This window comes from Dermacentor albipictus, chromosome 6 (assembly GCF_038994185.2).
Source record: "Dermacentor albipictus isolate Rhodes 1998 colony chromosome 6, USDA_Dalb.pri_finalv2, whole genome shotgun sequence".
In the NCBI taxonomy this organism is placed as follows: Eukaryota; Metazoa; Arthropoda; class Arachnida; order Ixodida; family Ixodidae; genus Dermacentor; species Dermacentor albipictus.
The window spans coordinates 19336728-19362745 of NC_091826.1; the positions used below are offsets into that span (position 1 = coordinate 19336728).

Genomic DNA, 26018 nt, shown 5'->3' on the forward strand with positions numbered 1-26018 from the left:
CCCAGGGCATGCGCAGAGGCCGTTTAACGCGATAAATGGATGATTAGGCAACGAATAATTTTTCCCCTAAAATTGAAAAAATGGTAAGCCTATAGCCCATGAAAATATGGTTTTTTCGACGAAAAATGAAGTGTCTCATAGGCGCTGGTTCTCCGCATATATCAGTCCCAGGGCATGCGCAGAGGCCCTTTAACGCGCGAAATGAACGATTAGGCAAAGAATAATTGTCCCCTAAAATTGAAAGAATGGTAAGCCTATAGCCCATGAAAATATCGTTTTTTCGACGAAAATTGAAGTGTCTCATAGGCGCTGGTTCTCCGCATATATCAGTCCCAGGGCATGCGCAGAGGCCGTTTAACGCGATAAATGGACGATTAGGCAACGAATAATTTTTCCCCTAAAATTGAAAAAATGGTAACCCTATAGCCCATGAACATATCATTTTTCCGACGAAAAATAAAGTGTCTCTAAACCGCTGGTTCTCCGCATATATCAGTCCCCGGGCATGCGCAGAGGCCGTTTAAAGCGATAAATGAACGATTAGGCAACGAATAATTTTTCCCCTAAAATTGAAAAAATGGTAAGCCTATAGCCCATGAAAATATCGTTTTTTCGACGAAAAATGAAGTGTCTCATAGGCGCTGGTTCTCCGCATATATCAGTCCCAGGGCATGCACAGAGTCCGTTTAACGCGATAAATGGACGATTAGGCAAAGAATGATTTTTCCCCTAAAATTGAAAAAATGGTAAGCCTATAGCCCATGAAAATATCGTTTTTTTCGACGAAAAATGAAGTGTCTCATAGGCGCTGGTTCTCCGCATATATCAGTCCCAGGGCATGCGCAGATGCCGTTTAACGCGATAAATGAATGATTAGGCAACGAATAATTTTTCCCCTAAAATTGAAAAAATGGTAAGCCTATAGCCCATAAAATATCGTTTTTTCGACGAAAAATGAAGTCTCTCATAGGCGCTGGTTCTCCGCATATATAAGTCCCCGGGCATGCGCAGAGGCCGTTTAAAGCGATAAATGAACGATTAGGCAACGAATAATTTTTCCCCTAAAATTGAAAAAATGGTAAGCCTATAGACCATGAATATATCGTTTTTCCGACGAAAAATAAAGTGTCTCTAAACCGCTGGTTCTCCGCATATATCAGTCCCCGGGCATGCACAGAGGCCGTTTAAAGCGATAAATGGACGATTAGGCAAAGAATAATTTTTCCCCTAAAATTGAAAAAATGGTAAGCCTATAGCCCATGAATATATCGTTTTTCCGACGAAAAATAAAGTGTCTCTAAACCGCTGGTTCTCCGCATATATCAGTCCCCGGGCATGCGCAGAGGCCGTTTAAAGCGATAAATGGATGATTAGGCAAAGAATAATTTTTCCCCTAAAATTGAAAAAATGGTAAGCCTATAGCCCATGAATATATCGTTTTCCGACGAAAAAATAAAGTGTCTCTAAACCGCTGGTTCTCCGCATATATCAGTCCCCGGGCATGCGCAGAGGCCGTTTAAAGCGATAAATGGACGATTAGGCAAAGAATAATTTTTCCCCTAAAATTGAAAAAATGGTAAGCCTATAGCTCATGAATATATCATTTACCGACGAAAAAATAAAGTGTCTCTAAACCGCTGGTTCTCCGCATATATCAGTCCCCGGGCATGCGCAGAGGCCGTTTAAAGCGATAAATGGACGATTAGGCAAAGAATAATTTTTCCCCTAAAATTGAAAAAATGGTAAGCCTATAGCTCATGAATATATCATTTACCGACGAAAAATAACGTGTCTCTAAACCGCTGGTTCTCCGCATATATCAGTCCCCGGCATGCGCAGAGGCCGTTTAAAGCGATAAATGAACGATTAGCCAACGAATAATTTTTCCCCTAAAATTGAAAAAATGGTAAGCCTATAGCCCATGAAAATATCGTTTTTTCGACGAAAAATGAAGTGTCTCATAGGCGCTGGTTCTCCGCATATATCAGTCCCAGGGCATGCGCAGAGGCCGTTTAACGCGATAAATGGACGATTAGGCAACGAATAATTTTTCCCCTAAAATTGAAAAAATGGTAAGCCTATAGCCCATGAAAATATCGTTTTTTCGACAAAAAATGAAGTGTCTCATAGGCGCTGGTTCTCCGCATATATCAGTCCCAGGGCATGCGCAGAGGCCGTTTAACGCGATAAATGGACGATTAGGCAAAGAATAATTTTTCCCCTAAAATTGAAAATATCGTTTTTCCGACGAAAAATAAAATGTCTCTAAGGCGCTGGTTCTCCGCATATATCACTCCCCGGGCATGCGCAGAGGCCGTTTAAAGCGATAAATGAACGATTAGGCAACGAATAATTTTTCCCCTAAAATTGAAAAAATGGTAAGCCTATAGCCCATGAATATATCGTTTTTCCGACGAAAAATAAAGTGTCTCTAAACCGCTGGTTCTCCGCATATATCAGTCCCCGGGCATGCGCAGAGGCCGTTTAAAGCGATAAATGGACGATTAGGCAAAGAATAATTTTTCCCCTAAAATTGAAAAAAATGGTAAGCCTATAGCCCATGAATATATCGTTTTTCCGACGAAAAATAAAGTGTCTCTAAACCGCTGGTTCTCCGCATATATCAGTCCCCGGGCATGCGCAGAGGCCGTTTAAAGCGATAAATGGATGATTAGGCAAAGAATAATTTTTCCCCTAAAATTGAAAAAATGGTAAGCCTATAGCCCATGAATATATCGTTTTTCCGACGAAAAAATAAAGTGTCTCTAAACCGCTGGTTCTCCGCATATATCAGTCCCCGGGCATGCGCAGAGGCCGTTTAAAGCGATAAATGGACGATTAGGCAAAGAATAATTTTTCCCCTAAAATTGAAAAAATGGTAAGCCTATAGCTCATGAATATATCATTTACCGACGAAAAAATAAAGTGTCTCTAAACCGCTGGTTCTCCGCATATATCAGTCCCCGGGCATGCGCAGAGGCCGTTTAAAGCGATAAATGGACGATTAGGCAAAGAATAATTTTTCCCCTAAAATTGAAAAAATGGTAAGCCTATAGCTCATGAATATATCATTTACCGACGAAAAATAACGTGTCTCTAAACCGCTGGTTCTCCGCATATATCAGTCCCCGGGCATGCGCAGAGGCCGTTTAAAGCGATAAATGAACGATTAGCCAACGAATAATTTTTCCCTAAAATTGAAAAAATGGTAAGCCTATAGCCCATGAAAATATCGTTTTTTCGACGAAAAATGAAGTGTCTCATAGGCGCTGGTTCTCCGCATATATCAGTCCCAGGGCATGCGCAGAGGCCGTTTAACGCGATAAATGGACGATTAGGCAACGAATAATTTTTCCCCTAAAATTGAAAAAATGGTAAGCCTATAGCCCATGAAAATATCGTTTTTTCGACAAAAAATGAAGTGTCTCATAGGCGCTGGTTCTCCGCATATATCAGTCCCAGGGCATGCGCAGAGGCCGTTTAACGCGATAAATGGACGATTAGGCAAAGAATAATTTTTCCCCTAAAATTGAAAATATCGTTTTTCCGACGAAAAATAAAATGTCTCTAAGGCGCTGGTTCTCCGCATATATCACTCCCCGGGCATGCGCAGAGGCCGTTTAAAGCGATAAATGAACGATTAGGCAAAGAATAATTTTTCTCCTAAAATTGAAAAAATGGTAAGCCTATAGCCCATGAAAATATCGTTTTTTCGACGAAAAATGAAGTGTCTCATAGGCGCTGGTTCTCCGCATATATCAGTCCCAGGGCATGCCCAGAGGCCGTTTAAAGCGATAAATGAACGATTAGGCAACGAATAATTTTTCCCCTAAAATTGAAAAAATGGTAAGCCTATAGCCCATGAAAATATCGTTTTTCCGACGAAAAATAAAGTGTCTCATAGGCGCTGGTTCTCCGCATATATCAGTCCCCGGGCATGCGCAGAGGCCGTTTAAAGCGATAAATGAACGATTAGGCAACGAATAATTTTTCCCCTAAAATTGAAAAAATGGTAAGCCTATAGCCCATGAAAATATCGTTTTTTCGACGAAAAATGAAGTGTCTCATAGGCGCTGGTTCTCCGCATATATCAGTCCCAGGGCATGCGCAGAGGCCGTTTAACGCGATAAATGGACGATTAGGCAACGAATAATTTTTCCCCTAAAATTGAAAAAATGGTAACCCTATAGCCCATGAATATATCATTTTTCCGACGAAAAATAAAGTGTCTCTAAACCGCTGGTTCTCCGCATATATCAGTCCCCGGGCATGCGCAGAGGCCGTTTAAAGCGATAAATGAACGATTAGGCAACGAATAATTTTCCCCTAAAATTGAAAAAATGGTAAGCCTAAAGCCCATGAAAATATCGTTTTTTCGACGAAAAATGAAGTGTCTCATAGGCGCTGGTTCTCCGCATATATCAGTCCCAGGGCATGCGCAGAGGCCGTTTAACGCGATAAATGAACGATTAGGCAACGAATAATTTTTCCCCTAAAATTGAAAAAATGGTAAGCCTATAGCCCATGAAAATATCATTTTTTCGACGAAAAATGAAGTGTCTCATAGGCGCTGGTTCTCCGCATATATCAGTCCCAGGGCATGCGCAGAGGCCGTTTAACGCGATAAATGGACGATTAGGCAACGAATAATTTTTCCCCTAAAATTGAAAAAATGGTAAGCCTATAGCCCATGAAAATATCGTTCTTTCGACGAAAAATGAAGTGTCTCTAAACCGCTGGTTCTCCGCATATATCACTCCCCGGGCATGCGCAGAGGCCGTTTAAAGCGATAAATGAACGATTAGGCAAAGAATAATTTTTCTCCTAAAATTGAAAAAATGGTAAGCCTATAGCCCATGAAAATATCGTTTTTTCGACGAAAAATGAAGTGTCTCATAGGCGCTGGTTCTCCGCATATATCAGTCCCAGGGCATGCACAGAGTCCGTTTAACGCGATAAATGGACGATTAGGCAAAGAATAATTTTTCCCCTAAAATTGAAAAAATGGTAAGCCTATAGCCCATGAAAATATCGTTTTTTCGACGAAAAATGAAGTGTCTCATAGGCGCTGGTTCTCCGCATATATCAGTCCCAGGGCATGCGCAGATGCCGTTTAACGCGATAAATGAATGATTAGGCAACGAATAATTTTTCCCCTAAAATTGAAAAAATGGTAACCCTATAGCCCATGAATATATCATTTTTCCGACGAAAAATAAAGTGTCTCTAAACCGCTGGTTCTCCGCATATATCACTCCCCGGGCATGCGCAGAGGCCGTTTAAAGCGATAAATGAACGATTAGGCAAAGAATAATTTTTCTCCTAAAATTGAAAAAATGGTAAGCCTATAGCCCATGAAAATATCGTTTTTTCGACGAAAAATGAAGTGTCTCATAGGCGCTGGTTCTCCGCATATATCAGTCCCAGGGCATGCACAGAGTCCGTTTAACGCGATAAATGGACGATTAGGCAAAGAATAATTTTTCCCCTAAAATTGAAAAAATGGTAAGCCTATAGCCCATGAAAATATCGTTTTTTCGACGAAAAATGAAGTGTCTCATAGGCGCTGGTTCTCCGCATATATCAGTCCCAGGGCATGCGCAGATGCCGTTTAACGCGATAAATGAATGATTAGGCAACGAATAATTTTTCCCCTAAAATTGAAAAAATGGTAAGCCTATAGCCCATAAAAATATCGTTTTTTCGACGAAAAATGAAGTGTCTCATAGGCGCTGGTTCTCCGCATATATAAGTCCCCGGCCATGCGCAGAGGCCGTTTAAAGCGATAAATGAACGATTAGGCAACGAATAATTTTTCCCCTAAAATTGAAAAAAATGGTAAGCCTATAGCCCATGAATATATCGTTTTTCCGACGAAAAATAAAGTGTCTCTAAACCGCTGGTTCTCCGCATATATCAGTCCCCGGGCATGCGCAGAGGCCGTTTAAAGCGATACATGGACGATTAGGCAAAGAATAATTTTTCCCCTAAAATTGAAAAAATGGTAAGCCTATAGCCCATGAATATATCGTTTTTCCGACGAAAAAATAAAGTGCCTCTAAACCGCTGGTTCTCCGCATATATCAGTCCCCGGGCATGCGCAGAGGCCGTTTAAAGCGATAAATGGACGATTAGGCAAAGAATAATTTTTCCCCTAAATTGAAAAAATGGGAAGCCTATAGCTCATGAATATATCATTTACCGACGAAAAATAACGTGTCTCTAAACCGCTGGTTCTCCGCATATATCAGTCCCCGGGCATGCGCAGAGGCCGTTTAAAGCGATAAATGAACGATTAGCCAACGAATAATTTTTCCCCTAAAATTGAAAAAATGGTAAGCCTATAGCCCATGAAAATATCGTTTTTTCGACGAAAAATGAAGTGTCTCATAGGCGCTGGTTCTCCGCATATATCAGTCCCAGGGCATGCGCAGAGGCCGTTTAACGCGATAAATGGACGATTAGGCAACGAATAATTTTTCCCCTAAAATTGAAAAAATGGTAAGCCTATAGCCCATGAAATATCGTTTTTTCGACAAAAAATGAAGTGTCTCATAGGCGCTGGTTCTCCGCATATATCAGTCCCAGGGCATGCGCAGAGGCCGTTTAACGCGATAAATGGACGATTAGGCAAAGAATAATTTTTCCCCTAAAATTGAAAATATCGTTTTTCCGACGAAAATAAAATGTCTCTAAGGCGCTGGTTCTCCGCATATATCACTCCCGGGCATGCGCAGAGGCCGTTTAAAGCGATAAATGAACGATTAGGCAAAGAATAATTTTTCTCCTAAAATTGAAAAAATGGTAAGCCTATAGCCCATGAAAATATCGTTTTTTCGACGAAAAATGAAGTGTCTCATAGGCGCTGGTTCTCCGCATATATCAGTCCCAGGGCATGCCCAGAGGCCGTTTAAAGCGATAAATGAACGATTAGGCAACGAATAATTTTTCCCCTAAAATTGAAAAAATGGTAAGCCTATAGCCATGAAAATATCGTTTTTCCGACGAAAATAAAGTGTCTCATAGGCGCTGGTTCTCCGCATATATCAGTCCCCGGGCATGCGCAGAGGCCGTTTCAAGCGATAAATGAACGATTAGGCAACGAATAATTTTCCCCTAAAATTGAAAAAATGGTAAGCCTATAGCCCATGAAAATATCGTTTTTTCGACGAAAAATGAAGTGTCTCATAGGCGCTGGTTCTCCGCATATATCAGTCCCAGGGCATGCGCAGAGGCCGTTTAACGCGATAAATGGACGAACGATTAGGCAACGAATAATTTTTCCCCTAAAATTGAAAAAATGGTAACCCTATAGCCCATGAATATATCATTTTTCCGACGAAAAATAAAGTGTCTCTAAACCGCTGGTTCTCCGCATATATCAGTCCCCGGGCATGCGCAGAGGCCGTTTAAAGCGATAAATGAACGATTAGGCAACGAATAATTTTCCCCTAAAATTGAAAAAATGGTAAGCCTATAGCCCATGAAAATATCGTTTTTTCGACGAAAAATGAAGTGTCTCATAGGCGCTGGTTCTCCGCATATATCAGTCCCAGGGCATGCGCAGAGGCCGTTTAACGCGATAAATGAACGATTAGGCAACGAATAATTTTTCCCCTAAAATTGAAAAAATGGTAAGCCTATAGCCCATGAAAATATCATTTTTTCGACGAAAAATGAAGTGTCTCATAGGCGCTGGTTCTCCGCATATATCAGTCCCAGGGCATGCGCAGAGGCCGTTTAACGCGATAAATGGACGATTAGGCAACGAATAATTTTTCCCCTAAAATTGAAAAAATGGTAAGCCTATAGCCCATGAAAATATCGTTCTTTCGACGAAAAATGAAGTGTCTCTAAACCGCTGGTTCTCCGCATATATCACTCCCCGGGCATGCGCAGAGGCCGTTTAAAGCGATAAATGAACGATTAGGCAAAGAATAATTTTTCTCCTAAAATTGAAAAAATGGTAAGCCTATAGCCCATGAAAATATCGTTTTTTCGACGAAAAATGAAGTGTCTCATAGGCGCTGGTTCTCCGCATATATCAGTCGCAGGGCATGCGCAGAGGCCGTTTAAAGCGATAAATGAACGATTAGGCAACGAATAATTTTTCCCCTAAAATTGAAGAAATGGTAAGCCTATAGCCCATGAAAATATCGTTTTTTCGACGAAAAATGAAGTGTCTCATAGGCGCTGGTTCTCCGCATATATCAGTCCCAGGGCATGCGCAGAGGCCGTTTAAAGCGATAAATGAACGATTAGGCAACGAATAATTTTTCCCCTAAAATTGAAAAAATGGTAAGCCTATAGCCCATGAAAATATCGTATTTCCGACGAAAAATAAAGTGTCTCATAGGCGCTGGTTCTCCGCATATATCAGTCCCCGGGCATGCGCAGAGGCCGTTTAAAGCGATAAACGAACGATTAGGCAACGAATAATTTTTCCCCTAAAATTGAAAAAATGGTAAGCCTATAGCCCATGAAAATATCGTTTTTTCGACAAAAAATCAAGTGTCTCATAGGCGCTGGTTCTCCGCATATATCAGTCCCAGGGCATGCGCAGAGGCCGTTTAACGCGATAAATGGACGATTAGGCAACGAATAATTTTTCCCCTAAAATTGAAAAAATGGTAACCCCTTGAATATATCATTTTTCCGACGAAAAATAAAGTGTCTCTAAACCGCTGGTTCTCCGCATATATCAGTCCCCGGGCATGCGCAGAGGCCGTTTAAAGCGATAAATGAACGATTAGGCAACGAATAATTTTTCCCCTAAAATTGAAAAAATGGTAAGCCTATAGCCCATGAAAATATCGTTTTTTCGACGAAAAATGAAGTGTCTCATAGGCGCTGGTTCTCCGCATATATCAGTCCCAGGGCATGCGCAGAGGCCGTTTAACGCGATAAATGAACGATTAGGCAACGAATAATTTTTCCCCTAAAATTGAAAAAATGGTAAGCCTATAGCCCATGAAAATATCGTCTTTTCGACGAAAAATGAAGTGTCTCATAGGCGCTGGTTCTCCGCATATATCAGTCCCAGGGCATGCGCAGAGGCCGTTTAACGCGATAAATGGACGATTAGGCAACGAATAATTTTTCCCCTAAAATTGAAAAAATGGTAAGCCTATAGCCCATGAAAATATCGTTTTTTCGACAAAAAATGAAGTGTCTCATAGGCGCTGGTTCTCCGCATATATCAGTCCCAGGGCATGCGCAGAGGCCGTTTAACGCGATAAATGGACGATTAGGCAAAGAATAATTTTTCCCCTAAAATTGAAAATATCGTTTTTCCGACGAAAAATAAAATGTCTCTAAGGCGCTGGTTCTCCGCATATATCAGGTCCAGGGCATGCGCAGAGGCCGTTTAACGCGATAAATGGACGATTAGGCAAATGATAATTTTTCCCCTAAAATTGAAAAAAATGGTAAGCCTATAGCCCATGAAAATATCGTTTTTTCGACGAAAAATGAAGTATCTCATAGGCGCTGGTTCTCCGCATATTTCAGTCCCCGGGCAATCGCAGAGGCCGTTTAACGCGATAAATGGACGATTAGGCAAATAATAATTTTTCCCCTAAAATTGAAAAAATGGTAAGCCTATAGCCCATGAAAATATCGTTTTTTCGACGAAAAATGAACTGTCTCATAGGCGCTGGTTCTCCGCATATATCAGTCCCAGGGCATGCGCAGAGGCCGTTTAACGCGATAAATGGATGATTAGGCAACGAATAATTTTTCCCCTAAAATTGAAGAAATGGTAAGCCTATAGCCCATGAAAATATCGTTTTTTCGACGAAAAATGAAGTGTCTCATAGGCGCTGGTTCTCCGCATATATCAGTCCCAGGGCATGCGCAGAGGCCGTTTAACGCGATAAATGAATGATTAGGCAACGAATAATTTTTCCCCTAGAATTGAAAAAATGGTAAGCCTATAGCCCATGAAAATATCGTTTTTTGGACGAAAAATGAAGTGTCTCATAGGCGCTGGTTCTCCGCATATATAAGTCCCCGGGCATGCGCAGAGGCCGTTTAAAGCGATAAATGAATGATTAGGCAAAGAATAATTTTTCCCCTAAAATTGAAAAAATGGTAAGCCTATAGCCCATGAATATATCATTTTTCCGACGAAAAATAACGTTTCTCTAAACCACTGGTTCTCCGCATATATCAGTCCCAGGGCATGCGCAGAGGCCGTTTAACGCGATAAATGGACGATTAGGCAACGAATAATTTTTCCCCTAAAATTGAAAAAATGGTAAGCCTATAGCCCATGAATATATCATTTTTCCGACGAAAAATAAAGTGTCTCTAAACCGCTGGTTCTCCGCATATATCAGTCCCCGGGCATGCGCAGAGGCCGTTTAAAGCGATAAATGGACGATTAGGCAAAGAATAATTTTTCCCCTAAAATTGAAAAAATGGTAAGCCTATAGCCCATGAATATATCATTTTTCCGACGAAAAATAAAGTGTCTCTAAATCGCTGGTTCTCCGCATATATCAGTCCCCGGGCATGCGCAGAGGCCGTTTAAAGCGATAAATGGACGATTAGGCAAAGAATATTTTTTCCCCTAAAATTGAAAAAATGGTAAGCCTATAGCTCATGAATATATCATTTACCGACGAAAAATAACGTGTCTCTAAACCGCTGGTTCTCCGCATATATCAGTCCCCGGGCATGCGCAGATGCCGTTTAAAGCGATAAGTGGACGATTAGGCAAAGAATAATTTTTCCCCTAAAATTGAAAAAATGGTAAGCCTATAGCCCATGAATATATCATTTTTCCGACGAAAAATAACGTTTCTCTAAACCACTGGTTCTCCGCATATATCAGTCCCAGGGCATGCGCAGAGGCCGTTTAACGCGATAAATGGACGATTAGGCAACGAATAATTTTTCCCCTAAAATTGAAAAAATGGTAAGCCTATAGCCCATGAAAATATCGTTTTTTCGACGAAAAATGAAGTGTCTCATAGGCGCTGGTTCTCCGCATATATCAGTCCCCGGGCATGCGCAGAGGCCGTTTGACACGATAAATGGACGATTAGGCAAATGATAATTTTTCCCCTAAAATTGAAAAAATGGTAAGCCTATAGCCCATGAAAATATCGTTTTTTCGACGAAAAATGAAGTTTCTCATAGGCGCTGGTTCTCCGCATATATCAGTCCCCGGGCATGCGCAGAGGCCGTTTGACGCGATAAATGGACGATTAGGCAAAGAATAATTTTTCCCCTAAAATTGAAAAAATGGTAAGCCTATAGCCCATGAAAATATCGTTTTTTCGACGAAAAATGAAGTGTCTCATAGGCGCTGGTTCTCCGCATATATCAGTCCCAGGGCATGCGCAGAGGCCGTTTAACGCGATAAATGGACGATTAGGCAAAGAATAATTTTTCCCCTAAAATTGAAAATATCGTTTTTCCGACGAAAAATAAAATGTCTCTAAGGCGCTGGTTCTCCGCATATATCAGTCCCAGGGCATGCGCAGAGGCCGTTTAAAGCGATAAATGGACGATTAGGCAAAGAATAATTTTTCCCCTAAAATTGAAAAAATGGTAAGCCTATAGCCCATGAAAATATCGTTTTTTCGACGAAAAATGAAGTGTCTCATAGGCGCTGGTTCTCCGCATATATCAGTCCCCGGGCATGCGCAGAGGCCGTTTAAAGCGATAAATGAACGATTAGGCAAAGAATAATTTTCCCCTAAAATTGAAAAAATGGTAAGCCTATATAGCCCATGAATATATCATTTTTCCAACGAAAAATAAATTGTCTCTAAGGCGCTGGTTCTCCGCATATATCAGTCCCAGGGCACGCGCAGAGGCCGTTTAACGCGATAAATGAACAAGGCAAGAAAATTTCGATTGTGGGAAGGTTTTTCACTTCTCCCAAAAAGCGCGTTTTTCTCGCCTAAATCTTTCCCCGCGATAATACGTGTGCTTATAATAGGTGTACGCGAAGAATAAGCTGACATTTGGAAATCCTTTTTTTATTTCTTGAAAATTTTTTTTGTTTATTTACATTGACTGACAATGACCAACGCTGGACACACGAGTGCCGCGATTACTAAGACATTCCGGGTGCTCAGGACTTTCTCGTCAGTGCCGCGATGTACACCCAGATGGCGAGCACGCCGGACGGGTAGGGATGGATGTGGACGGCCAAGGCAAACTCCACATTTCTGGACTCGGTCAGGTGGACTCCGGTGGACAGCACGCCTTCGATGACCGTCTCCACGTCGGTGAAGCTCATCGACAGCGGAAAGCCACTCATCTGCAAAGCGAGAAGCGACGCGATATTACTGTGCACTGCAAAATGTTAGCGCGAAGCTTTATCGGGATAAAGGCCCGGGAGCTCCTGATACGTCGGGCCAGGTGATATGGCTTAATTTTAACCGACACAAACTAGCGTTATCGAGCACACGTCTGTTCGGCGTAAGCAAACAATAAGCCCCGACATAAAGCATATGTTACGTGCTATAAGCTCATAATTTTCTTCGAAGGGCAAAGATATCACAATGAAAGAGCGTGATACACAACTTTTTCTTTGAATTGTTTATATTTTCGCTATTATTTTGTACCAGATATGGACTATAAGGTGTCTCAGCTCATTTAGCACATACGACTTGTAGGTATCTCTAAAGGACGAAGACCCCTTAACCAAATAGTATGTTATTGTCAACGGTTCTCGTGATTTCTTTTAATTTTTTTTTTGTTTGGTCTGACCCATTATTGGGCCAGTGGGCGTGTTACACTGGGTTATGTCGCCGTCCTGGTCACGTCCTCCTGAAATTCGTGTGTGAAATTGCGCCACGAAGGTCACAAAATCCGTAAATGTATTTAGATATGTGCCGCAGTTTTCTGCGCACACACCTCTTACCAGCCTCGTTTCCTTTTCATGCATCATACGTCGACTTTGCCCTCACGTTGTCGCTGCGAGATTTGGGAAATCCGCATCGCCATAATGGGGAGGCCGCGTTAATTTTTTTATATATATAAGGTGGTATGAAGCATTTCTTAATAGGGTAGGTGGTGATAAACTTTATTGAAAATAGAAGGGTAAAGAGGGACGTGGCTGAGGGTTAGGGCTCAAGTAATGCCCTGGGCCTGCTTGGCCTTTTCCGCCCAGTCCACCAGTTCAAGTTGTCGGTCGACGTCCCCGGAACTGAGCCAGGCTGTCCAGTCAGTCTCGCTGCTGACGGGGGGATGAGAGAACGGCAGCGAGGTGTATTCCCACATTATGTGTGTGAGTGTTCCTGTTTCTGAACAGAGCCTACATTTGTCGCTTTCTCTGCCCCCTGTGATTTTGTTAACGTATTTTGGGTGTGGGTATGTATTTGTCTGAAGTCGCCGAAACGCGACCGCTTGCGTTTTGTCGAGTTGCTTGGCCGTGAGCCAATCATTGGCTTATGTGACCGAACAGTGTAATAACAGAGGTGATACGAGAATGTGTTTGCGTACCTATCATCACGATCACCGCTGATCAGGACAATGAAGTTGTTCGTACCTCTGTTCAAGACTCTGTGTCACATCTGTATCGTGTGCTAAGCAGCTGGGCTGGTCATCCACCTTTGGAGTGAAATGGCTCATGATTCTTTTCTGAATATGCGCACTTCATGCGTTGGTGAATGAAATCAAATTAAACATTTTGCCTCCATCAGTCCCTAAAGTTAAATTCTTTTTTTGTTTTGTTTTTAACAGGCACAGACTTTCCAGACGCAGAGCGGACTAAATAGCAGGAAACATGAATCACCTTGTAAGATGTGAGTATCTCGGAGAGTTCCTGGATGTCGTCGGTGCTGGTCGATGTCGACGCCATCGACTCGAGCCTGGAAAAAAAAGTAGTGCGAAAGTTGAACAGACGGACGACTCTACGGTGGAAACCTCTCGTGCTTCTGTTGTTGATGGGAACATGTGCTTGGAAAACAGAAAGGCACTCCCTTGAATTCGGGGATGTACGCTACTATGACAAGGTCGATGTGCTCTGACCAGGAAACGTTCTCGGGCGTAATAAAATAAGTGCAGAAGTAGAGACCGAATTTGTTCTTGCTCTACATGGAACAGAAGGCAAAACGAAGAGATACGGCCTATAGACCAATATCCGTAGGTTAATGGTGCGGCTGGCCCATTCTCACATGAAGGCAACGTGGCATCAACTGCTTTTACAACGTTATCCTTAAATAAGAGAAGCATTCGATTATTCCAATGTGTTGACTTATGTAACTCGTACTTCGAGCTGAACATAAAAACTTGAGAGCGAGCTAGTAAGCTCAAAATGAGCACTGCAGCTTAAACTGGTAGGTCCGTAATTCCTACAAATATAAAGACAGCCGTGTGAATTATGTAGATCAAGGTCGGGTTGACTCAAGCATTGTTTCCTACAATAATTACTAAGAGCAACTCTGGCGTTGCGATCGTGCAGCAGCCGCGGGAATCGTGGGTGGTAGATGGATATGTCTGATCTGCGTGCTTGTGGTTTCAGACCGTCTTGTGGCTTCGTTTATTACGTTTTATCTGGACCTAAACTTGGCGTAAATTTCAAAGTAATTTATACTTTTTTTAATGCAGGAGATAACAAGACTCTGCAAGCACTCATAATCGCTGCAAATTTCCGTGTTTCCGCCTGTTCGTGGGTCCGTGGCGTAATGTTCCCAGTATCGGGCTTCCGTTAGAGGTCCTTTGTTCCAATGCTCCCGTAAATCAATTTCATTAATGTTTATTTAATTATTTGCAACACAGTAATTTCTTAAATGTGATCACTTTGCAAAGTCCTGAGGCCGTTTTAAAGGCAGGAGGACGAAGTTTAGTCAAATACGTGTATCCTACCCACCATCCCCATACTGACTGAACTGCCCTGCTTGCAGACCCCATAGACACTAGTGCCACAGTTCGACCTCCTAAGTGTATTAAACCTTATGACCACACATAACTTACCCCGCACAGTTGCCAACCGGCTGTGCTGACTTGCGGATAGATTCAAATGGAATCAATGACTCGATTGTAAGGAGACACTGGTGTGTTTAGTCAATGCCTCCTTTACTAGATGCCCGCCGCGATGCTCGCTTTCCCATTGTAGCGGCGGTTCCCTTAGTTGGAGTTAGTTCAGCATAAATTCCGTGAGGCGGCGCTCGTTGCCTTTTCAACTTCCGGCGAATGTGGCAGCGGCGGCTGAATGCATACGCCGGCGCGTTAAATGCGCGGGCGTCTGTTAGCGAGCGTTATCGCGGGCCTCCGAGACGGTGACAGATGACATGTTAATCTCAGAGGCCGCAGCACGTGATTGCAAGTTGCAGGCGTTCGCCAAGAGAGGCGCTCATTGCCTTTTCGCGGAGCAGAGAAAAGGAAGAGGGCCCGGAACCGAGCTACTGGACAACGCGGCAGGCATCTATAGTCGGATACAACTTTAGAAAAAAGGGGGCGCTTACTCCTCCGAGGCGGATGTACACGAGCATCCACCAATGGGCGCGCACTCTGGACCGACGTCGTGCGCCGGACGGCCAGTGACTTCGCCGCTTCGGTCATCTGGGCGGGGCCTCCCCTTTTTTCTAAAGTTGTATCCGACTATAGTAAAGGAGGCATTGGTTTAGTTAGCCGAAGTTCTCCGCGTATGTTTACCAACAGCGTGCACAGACTCGGTTGTAGGCCTAACTGAATACGGAACACAACAACGCCGACGTGGCGCGGCGCTTGCCTGGGCAGTATCTTGCGAAGCACCTGGCTCGCGTAGCGGTTCCAGGAGGTGCGGAACCGCTTGCGCCACTTCATCACACTCTCCTTCAGCGCATACTCGATCTTCTGCTGCAGCCTGGACACGTACGAGTTGTCCGTCGGCTCGTACGAAAGCTCGCTGGGCTGCGCCACGATTGAGGGGTAGAAAAGCAAACGTTTCGCTGAAGGTGTGTTTGAATAAGTAAAGTTTTCCAACGCGAAATCGGAAATGCACCGCTTTGATGTATCTATTCAAAACGACCAATGCTTTCTCTATATGTTCTGATGCTTTAAAGTACACTCTAAAAACAGTTTGCACCCTTTGGGGAGTATATTTGCCCCACAACAATAATCGTCATCTGCCTTGCTTGCGTTTCTTTTCTTGAACACTCGGCGCTCGCTACTTTCCTGTCGAGAATGCTGCGTCACACTGATAACGCGCATGCCGTTCGTGACTGGGAAGTATCCGGCTCGCAGCGTTAAAGAAAGGAAACGCGGGCAAGACAGATGACGATTATTGTTGTGGGACAAATATACACCCCAAAGGGTGCAACTATTTTTAGAGTGTATAAGAGAACCTGAACAGGAGATGCGACGGCGTTTGTGACACACGACACCAGAGGGAGCTGCATCGTTGCCCTCTGGAAGTTGTGCAAGCCGGTGAACTGTGCTCATGTGCTCTCTCCTTTCGTTTTTTTTTTTCTCCGTTCTCTCCCTTTTCTTTTTCTTATTTCCAGCTTTCTCCTTTTCTACCTCGGCCAGGACACAGCTTCTGTGTGAAACCATTACAAAGGACAGGCCACAAATCATTACCGTCGTCATTCAAATGCCATGGTAATGATGGGTAGTACAAGGATTTGTCTGTAAAATTTGTGCTTGTGGCTTCTCACATTCTCGTGGTGTTATTTATGACGCATCATCTTTCTAAATTCTAAACCAATTATATATTTTTAAACGCTTAATGCTACTATGTTTCTGCGCACACTGCATTGTTGTATTTATAACAGAATATGTTGTTGAGAATAATCAATTTAAAAATTCACTAGGCCGCTTGAAGCCAGAAGTTTATGCAAATCAATGTACCACCCACCTTCCGGCTGTATCGTCGTACTTACGGCTCCCGTAAACACAAGCACCTCAGTTACCTCCAGTAATTCTTGTACGAGAATGCATGGGAGAGGCAACAGAAACGTTTGATTTGTCTGTTTTTGTTTCGCCAATACACTCACTACTACTGGAAGCCTATTCCACTATCCAGCTGGTAAATGAGTAACAAGTGAAAAGTCACCATCGTTGCTTGAGTTGGTCCGCGTATGTTTCTTTCCTGCACACGTGAGCAATCACAGCAACGCCGTAGAGTTAGCGAAGTAATGGAGACTTTTCGCGTGTCCGCTATTCCGACAAACGGGGGTGGTTGCGACGGATTGCCGGATCGGCGGGGGTATAGACGTGAGCGGCCGGAACGTTGCAGCCGCCTGGTGGCGTAAAGCTCAACCAGACAAAAACAGAGCTAAAATTGCAGTAAGCTACTAAAGTCTGCTTACCTGCTGGTGCAAATTTTCCGCAGCAGCTTTGCACCACCAGCTGGCGCCACCAATCTGGCCGCTCACGTTTACGCCCCCGCTCACCCGGCAACCCACGCCCGCGCTTGCCGGAAAACCGGAAGCACGAAAATTTTCTAATGATACCAGAACTAAAGAGAAATCGGATGTGTGTTTCGCACGTGCGTGGTGCCCAGAACCAAAGCACAATGCTTGTAATTCATCAGGTGCTTAACGAAGAATGGACACACCTGCACGGAGTCGAGGGTCGGGGGCACTTTTCCTTTGGCGAAGAACGGCTTCCAGTGACTCGACTTGCTCAAGTTGTAAGAAAGCCTCGAAGGGTGCTCGTGCTTCTGCACGTTGGCCCAGATCTGGAAAGAGACAACGCGAATGGTATTGCGAGATATTGTAGCTCGTAAGCAACTTCGGCTATCACACGCCAGGCAAGAGGTTAAAAAGGAGACAGAGATGGCGCTGAGGTATCATGAACTTCTATGTGATACTTCTTTAATTATATTCAACGAGCGTCGTTGAAATCGGTTGGACGGATGCCGAGCGAATTTCTTTCTCCATTTTTCATGCATTTAGCTTACGTAGGACCCATACCATGTTCCCCAATTCGAATGCGTGTTAACACTTTCGTGACCGCACCTATTCCCGTCGACAGTATGTTCTCGGTGGTACAAGTTCGAATTTTGGTGCCTCTCCGAGCGCCTAGGACAGCTAGCGCCATCGTACAGGTTAAAGAGAGACTATTTTATCAGGTTCAGATTTGTGTTTCTCTTTTCCACCGTGTAGGGATTTTTAAAGCGCCTGCATGGTCGGGGTGACGAGCGCTCGTTGTTTTCGAGATGGCATTTACGTCGTGCGCATCCGCTCCATGGAAACGGTGAGTTTCGATGGATTCCGACGCATCTGGACTCGAATTTGTGGATGATCACAGCACCACAAACTCGGAAGACGACTTCGATTCGTCGGACTTCAGTACGGACGACGACAGTGCAGCAAACTGCCGTGGAACATCGGCAGGCATCCGCCGGTGAGTTTTGCTTTCTTCTCGGACCATGTTATCGCATCGTAAGGATTTCCGCCGTGTTCTAAGGGTTACAGTTCCTATCTGCAGGTTGTCAATGTCATTCAGACAGGACCATTTGCCGGCGGCCACGCAGGGAGTGGAGTTTTGTATATGAAGACCGCCGGGAGTGGACCTTGGAATCGCGCTCCGGAGTGCTGCGCGGCGGTTCGTAAGAGCCATCAATTCCTTGTTGTTTTTCGCCGCCGAAATCATCAGGGATATATGCAACAACACAAATCAGTATGCGTGGATGCATATTTTCGAGAAGCCCACGTACAGCGAGAGATAGATCGCGGAAGGAAGTCACTCAAGAGGAGATGTTCAAGTTCATCGGACTTCTCGTGTACATTGGAATCGTGCAAGTCCCATGCTTGCATTGTTATTGGAGCACATGCAGATTATTCTCCGGGCTTCTTCTGCCTACAGTGATGCCAAGGAAATGGTTCAAGGTGTTGCTTGCCTTCCTGAGGATGTCTGATCAGGGAAGCCGACCGTCGCATCCCATGGCAAGCTTCACCGCATATCCTCTCTGCTTCAGCACATCAACGATTCTTCCACGTTATTTTTTCAACCGCGTCGGAACCTCTCCGTCGGGGAGAAAATGGTGAAATCAAAGGGTCGGTCTGGAATTCGCCAGTGCATGAGGGATAAAGTGTTAAAAATTATGGGTTTTGGCAGATTCAGAAACGGGGTACACTGTTCAGTTCAGCGTCTACACGGGAAAACGCGAAGAGCCTAGCGTGCAAGGTTTGGCATTCGATGTTGTGACGCGGCTGTGCAAAAATTATCTTGATCAGGGTTGCATCATTTCTTTGGCCAATTCCTACACCTCCACATCTTTGTTTGTTCATTTACTAGAGCGCAAGACACTTCCATGTGGGATAATGTGGAAAGATCGGCGTGGCCTTCTAAGTGAACTCAAAGGCACACAGTGGGAAAAGAAGGCGAAAAGCGAAAAGAGAAGGCAGAGTTCGATGGCTGCAGGAGCAGGATGTTTTGTACTTGCAATGGAAAGACAGGCGGGTTGTGAATATGTCTACCGCGCAGACAGCGAATAAACTTGTCCTTACAAAGCGAAGAAATAAAGTTGGGAATATGAGGACAGAAGTGTCCGTGAAGAAGCCGGTGCTGATCAAGAAATACAATGTGGGCATGCTTCGAGGGGATAAATCTGACCAGCTCATCAGATCCTACAACATTCTTATGAAGTCCGTGCGTTGGTGGAAGACAGTGGAAGACAGTGGAAGACAGTGGTTTTTCCACTGTATCGATATAGCTGTAGTAAATAGCTTTATGATGTTTCACGAGCATCATCAGCAGCATCCAGAAGTCCCAGAATTATCGCAAAGTTTGCACTTCAACCAGTTTGCCTAATCGACCAGCTTCTGGGATATGATGAGCCACATTTTGCGGACCCCCCAGTTGCGCCTGTTGTTTCCTCTCGGAGTGCACCTTAGGTTCAACAGCATAAAATACAAAAAATGGAAAGATATAGAAAGTGTAAACTCTGCTATCAAGAAAGAAAAGTTTCGCAGAAAATAAATCTGCGAAACGTGCAGCTAACCTCTGTTTCACTTCATCGAGAAACTGCTTCGCACAGTGGCACGATAGACGACACTAGGTCTAATGTTTTCTTGTGTACCTGAAGAACTTTTGTAGATACAGCGCTAATATTTGCAGGCTGATTTGATATGGCCCTCTTGTTGAAAATGTATATTTCGATTTTTTTAAATATTTTTTTTGTGCAAAGCAGCATTGATGTTTTTATCGATCTTTCTCATTTTTGTTGCAATTTTTTCGTTTCGCTTAATTTTTTCGTACTATTAATAATAAAAATGTTGTTTGAAATTAATACCGTTGGAAAGATAATTTCTTTTTCTACAATTTGATATTATACACTTCAACATGAATCATTTCCTGTGGCAGGAAAAAAAATAATTACCAGACTACCCTAAAACTACCGATTTTCCCGCAGTCACGAAAGTGTTAAACACAGAACAGACGGTCTCATTACGCAGCTGCTTGACCCATTTTCGGTTAAGCATTACCGGTTTAGCAAAGTACAGTCACTAAAGCGCTTACAGACAACATTGGTGGTATCACGTGGCGACGCTGTACTCGGCACTTCAGTAGACAGCCTTAGAGGGCCTCAAATCCCGTTTTATCGAAATCGAGCAATGCATTTGATGTTAAAATAGGTAATTTCAGACAAAAAAATGCCGGAAAAAGTGCTTGAATGAGTTCAGCAGAAGCAGAGTTATCGGTAATCAAAAACCCCCGTCGCTGACATCTTGCAATGCTTCGTCCAACCTAGGCACGTTAGGGACGTTGTCCTGGTAAGTAGTTGCTCTTGTCGAAGAAAAAGAAAGAAGGTTGCATATTAGCGATTACGCCGCTGTTGACAGTTTACACCAGCAGCTAAACAGAATATTCATGGTTGACGCAATAACCGGTCTGTGTCCTCTCTGGTTAAACGGGGCGCTACCAGATGGCTCCACCAACGAGGCCACGCACCTTTACGTCTCCGGATATGCGAAATTCCACCAAGTTCAATACGTTTACTGACAAGCCTTTAAAGCGAAAGTTTTACTGGCCGCGAACTTGCGGTTACGACGTGGCGGTGCTCCGGCAGGCACATGACGTCACAACGCGAGCCTCGCCGCAGATATTTCTCTCTCTCTCTCGCTCCCTAGTCACTACTGCGCGTGCGCCACTAGTAGCACCGAGTCACAGGTGTTCCGCCTCTGCGCAGCGCCGCGCCTTTCCTCCTCCGCCGTTTCGTATGACGTTACACCGCGTTCCTTGTCACTGTGCTCGCCTCCGCTCGCTTCGCCAGCTGCGTCGCATGCCTGATAACATGTCGGAGGATGGGATAACATGTCAAAGGAGAGCTCGCCTGCGCCGCAACCACAGTTCAGGCGGCAGTATGGACGGCGACAATTCTGATAAGCAGGAGGAGGCCTGGAATCGAAATCGGAACGAAATGAAGAGGAAACGAATCGCCCAGGAAACAGACGAACGGCGCGCTGAACAACTGGCTAAACGCCGCACCATAGCTAGACAACCAGAGTAACATGGACTTGCAATCAAGATTAACGAAGGCTAACCATGCCTTAGCTTTCGCTACGTATATCCTGGCATACCCGAGCTAAGCCACTGCCAATTTCTTTAACGGTTTTTATTAACGTCCTCAATTCCATGACTGCACTCACGTTGTCGGTGCCGACGAGGCACCCCACGCTGTGCAGCGGCCCGTAGCTGTCGGTGGCGCTGTACGAACGTCCCGTGACGGCGTTCCAGATGCGCACGTCGCCGTCGCGGTTCCTAGCGGAGCTGTGCTCGCGGGTGAGCACGTACGCCGTCTGTCCCTCGGGAATGCCGCTGCCCAGCAACAGGTACGCCTCGGCGCCCAGGTGCAGGAAGTAGTTGCAGAGCAACAGGGCGTGCTCCTCTTCGTCGCCCGTCAGAACGCGCAGGAATTGCTGCGGGAGATAAAGTTCCATCACATACCCATTCATATAGGAGGTTCCGTAACTCCGTAACTCTTAATGACCATCGGTTATCTAATGAGGAGGGAAGATAACCGATGGTCATTAAGAGTTACGGAATGGATTCCAAGGGAAGGGAAGCGTAGCAGAGGGCGGCAGAAAGTTAGGTGGGCGGATGAGATTAAGAAGTTTGCAGGGACAACATGGCCACAATTAGTACATGACCGGGTAAGTTGGAGAAGTATGGCAGAGGCCTTTGCCCTGCAGTGGGCATAACCAGACTGATGATGATGATGGTGGTGATGGTGATGATGATGATGATGACATACCCATTCCAACGCCCTTGTGTGCAACCCCCTCCACCGCCCCCCCCCAACTTCTCATCCGAAGAGTCTCGAGTACCTTATCGCCATATCTGCAAAATGTTATCGAATCAAAGCCTTACCGCAACCTCACAGAACGTAGTGCTGCGCGTAGCACGTTAAAGGGACAATAAAGACAAGCTCGATTAGTTTAGTTTCTGAAATAACAGCCTGGTCACCCTTACCATGAGATAAGGTTTGATAAAGGCTTGACTGAAGGCCTATTTGGTTGATATAGTTACAAACAAATAAAAAGAACAACGCTGCCTGACGGTTGAATACAAGGAGGAGACATGCGCAGGCTTGGTAACACAGAGAAGATACGCAAATTGAAAACCTAGTCATCCAGCCCAATGCACTCGAACTTGTGCCGCCGTGGCGACGCAGAAAAAAAAAAAAATATTCGGCTGATGCGCCCATCGCGGAGCTGAGCTGAGTTCCGACGCCCACTTGGCCACCAAGATCGGTGCGCCATGCCGACCAATCTGGGAAGCCATATTGTCAAATCGAATTGCATTGGGAGCGTTAGACGTGGCGAGTTGTGGACGAAAGACAGAGAACCGAGACCACGGAGAACCGAGACACGAGACACGCTGGCACAAAATACGGTCACGAGCTCTGAAATAAACTCAGTTTCTGCCCACGGGGTGTCCTGTCCTGTCACTTATTTTGTCTTTTTCACCAAGCCTACTGCACATGCTGATCTCTACTAACTGCATATCAACAATTTATAAGAAGCCAACAAACACTGACACCAAGGACAACATAGGGGAAACTACTTGTACTTAATAAATGAAATAAAGAAACGATAAATTCATGGAAATAAAAGTGGATGAAAAAACAACCTGCCGCAGGTGGGAAACGATCCCACAACCAAACCATAAATTAATGAAAATTTCCATTAATTTATCGCTTCTTTAGTTTATTTATTAAGCGCAAGTAACTTCCCCTATGTTGTCCTTGGTGTAAGTGTTTGTTGGCTTCTTATGATATGACATAAGAATCGGGCCCCTCGGTTAACCCCCTTCTCGTTTATATCGTCAATTTAGAGTTGTATGGCGCAATTCTTCCCCACCACTAAATGGCGCCACCATCACAGTAGCGATGGAATTTCTACATTTACTCTCATTCCGCAGGAACTTCCTAGTCCTGACGTCTAAAACAATTTTACTAATAGTCTTGTTTAGTGGGGCGGGACAGCAACGTCGAAAAACGGCAGGGATTCCGAAATGTTGAAGGAACTCCTCCTGCTTCTCACAGCGGAAAAACAATCGGATCACGTTTCCACGGGGTCATCGTCGAAAAACGGCAGGGATTCCGAAATGTTGAAGGAACTCCTCCTGCTTCTCACAGCGGAAAAACAATCGGATCACGTTTCCACGGGGTCATCGTCTAGCAACACGATACGTTTATTGACAATGCTTGAAAAGTACCGCTGGCTTAAATACCAAAGCTTATTCTGCAGCGCGAAGGCAATGAAGCAGCACTAGGAGAAGCAGCGAACAGGACCTAGCACCGTGCTTTTTATCCTGGTTTCTCTGTTTTCCCTTTGGGTATGGGATGTTACAGGGGTTGCAAACGCACAATTTAGACCAGGATATCTCATCGAGCGCCCTCTACTGAAACCAGCCTTGTCCCGGAAGTTGGGGCTTCGTGTGCACGTAGGTTGGGCATTTCTTATTTTCTTCCCTTGAAATAGGTTCCCTTTGTGCCGCAAGCTATAGAAACAGGCCGGAGAGCTCTTTCGGGAAAATGTGAAGAATTTTCCACCGCAGCGCCTACAGCGCCGCTAACTCGAGTGGCGCGCGCTGGAAACACAGGTGATTGAGAAAACTCATTACGTAACTTAAAAGAAAAAAACGCATACGGATTCAGATTACCGTTAGAAGCTCTTACCGGACATGTAGAGACAACGACACCCCGTAACACGATGAAAAAAATAAACACGAAGAAAAATTGCTACGGACGCAATATTATCCGACCGCATAATTACTTCGTTTAGCGCAAAACAACGTACACAAGAGAGACGACAGGACAAGGCGCTACACTCAACTGACCTAATTTTTTTTGCGTCGCTCCTTTGGTGGTGGTGCGTGGTGCTCACTGCGCATGTTCTTATAGATTCTGCTCCCTATCAAGGAGTGACGCAAAAAAAAAATGATGTCAGTTAAGAGTAGCGCTTTGTCCTGTCGTCTCTCTTGTGTACGTTGTTTTGCGCTAGACAAAATAATTATGCATTCGCACCAACAAGCCCGCCAACGCATTGAGCTGAATTATCTGACCGCACGCAGTAGTAAGTGCAGCATGTACCCCCTGATTCCAGGACAAGCCGCCACACGACACCGCACTTGTGCTGGCTTCGCCTGTTCAACGGCGAAGCAGCATCCAGGACAACATGGCAGAGATCAATGAGACCAACTCTGCTCTTCAAATGCTTTTGAAGGAGTAGTATACTCACGTCGCAGGTGCTCCAAATGTCACAGAGCCCTGGAAACAGCACGCTGTCTGAGAGCGTCGGTATCAGGGACACGAAGCGAGCAGCCAGCGCCTGTGATAAAAATATCACTGCGGATTGTACACGCGAAATGTCCTGTCTAATACACGAGAACAAAAATATGTTGTTGTTGTTGTTGTTTTCTGGATATCTTCCGTAGTTATCTTTGTGGTGTTACGTTGCATTACGAAGAACAAAATCAACTCAGTTGGGACTAGACTTTTTCTGACTATACCTTATATGCTATTTCCTTACAAATTGCAGAATATGAAAAAAAAGCATCAAGATTACAACAGCCCGATTCATCAATTTGAAAGCAATATCGCGACATCACAAGCTCTGCGTTTGTACATCACACGTGTACGTTTCGATCGACTTAGACTATGCAGTTTGCAGAGTATTTCATCATCGAACATCCAGTGTAACTACCTCGAAAAAATAGTCAGTCTCCCTTAATTCCCCTGTCATGCGCCGGAAAGTCTCTCGCCTCTGCCTATCTATTTCTGGCCCAGAGTGACAGGGTGGAAAACATTTTGCTTAGGCAGATTTATAGTTTACCAATATTCAGCAATTCATTTATTAAAATATGAGACATAAGCCAGAATATTGCTTCACATATTCGATAGAATTCGGCTTTTGCTGTTAAATGCAGAAAATTTCACTTAAATTGCTTCGGCTGTTCTTTCGCCTTTTCACACGTACCCAAGTCGGGGATATTAGTGTGTGCCTAGACCAAAAGCTGCCTTTTCGCATCGAAAGAAGTTATCTCAAGCGAAAGGTAAACTGCTTCGAAAGCTTTGAACAGCTCCGAAAGGCTGGAAGCAGTCCGAGATCGCTCAGTATGTTCCATGTCGTCGAACTATCATCGAACATCCAGTGTAACTACCTTGAAAAAATTGTCAGTCTCCCTTAATTTCCTTGTCATGCACCAAAAAGTCTCTCACCTCAGCCCTTTTTCCAAAAGATCTATTGTAACAATCACGTACTTCAATCGCGCTTGATACAACCCGCTCGTTTCGTATCTTGACGCTTTGATCATCATTGCAAAGTTCATATTCCTCCAGGAAACACAGTAACATATTCCCGTGAAAAAAATTCTACCCAAAACATACCGTGACTGGAATCAGCTGCCCGCCTAAACCGCCACTATTACTAACCCTGACATATTGCACGAAGAACCTAACAGATCCTTTTGATGTATTTTCCTTTTTCGTTTTTAGATCTGTTTTTCGTTGACTTTGTTTCTTTTTGCGTGTGTATGCGTGCATAGGGCAATGACCTATGTGCCACCATCTTCGTCATTCCGTGTACCTTATGACAACATACCATCACATTTTATTTTAG

General features: G+C 44.2%; 1 protein-coding gene across 1 annotated transcript in view; it reads right to left on the reverse strand.

The window, feature by feature from the left end:
* Window positions 1–12010: 12010 nt before the first annotated feature.
* The window catches only part of LOC135921025 (coiled-coil and C2 domain-containing protein 2A-like), a 51978-nt gene continuing 37970 nt past the window's right edge, over window positions 12011–26018 (reverse strand). Inside the window, exons 30-35 of the mRNA XM_065455325.2 lie at window positions 24639–24728; window positions 21543–21812; window positions 17504–17626; window positions 15695–15855; window positions 13757–13832; window positions 12011–12277 (exon numbers count right to left, since the gene is read on the reverse strand). Of these exons, the coding sequence (XP_065311397.2) occupies window positions 12089–12277; window positions 13757–13832; window positions 15695–15855; window positions 17504–17626; window positions 21543–21812; window positions 24639–24728 (909 nt within the window). The 3' untranslated portion in view covers window positions 12011–12088. The remainder of the gene's footprint in view (window positions 12278–13756; window positions 13833–15694; window positions 15856–17503; window positions 17627–21542; window positions 21813–24638; window positions 24729–26018) is intronic.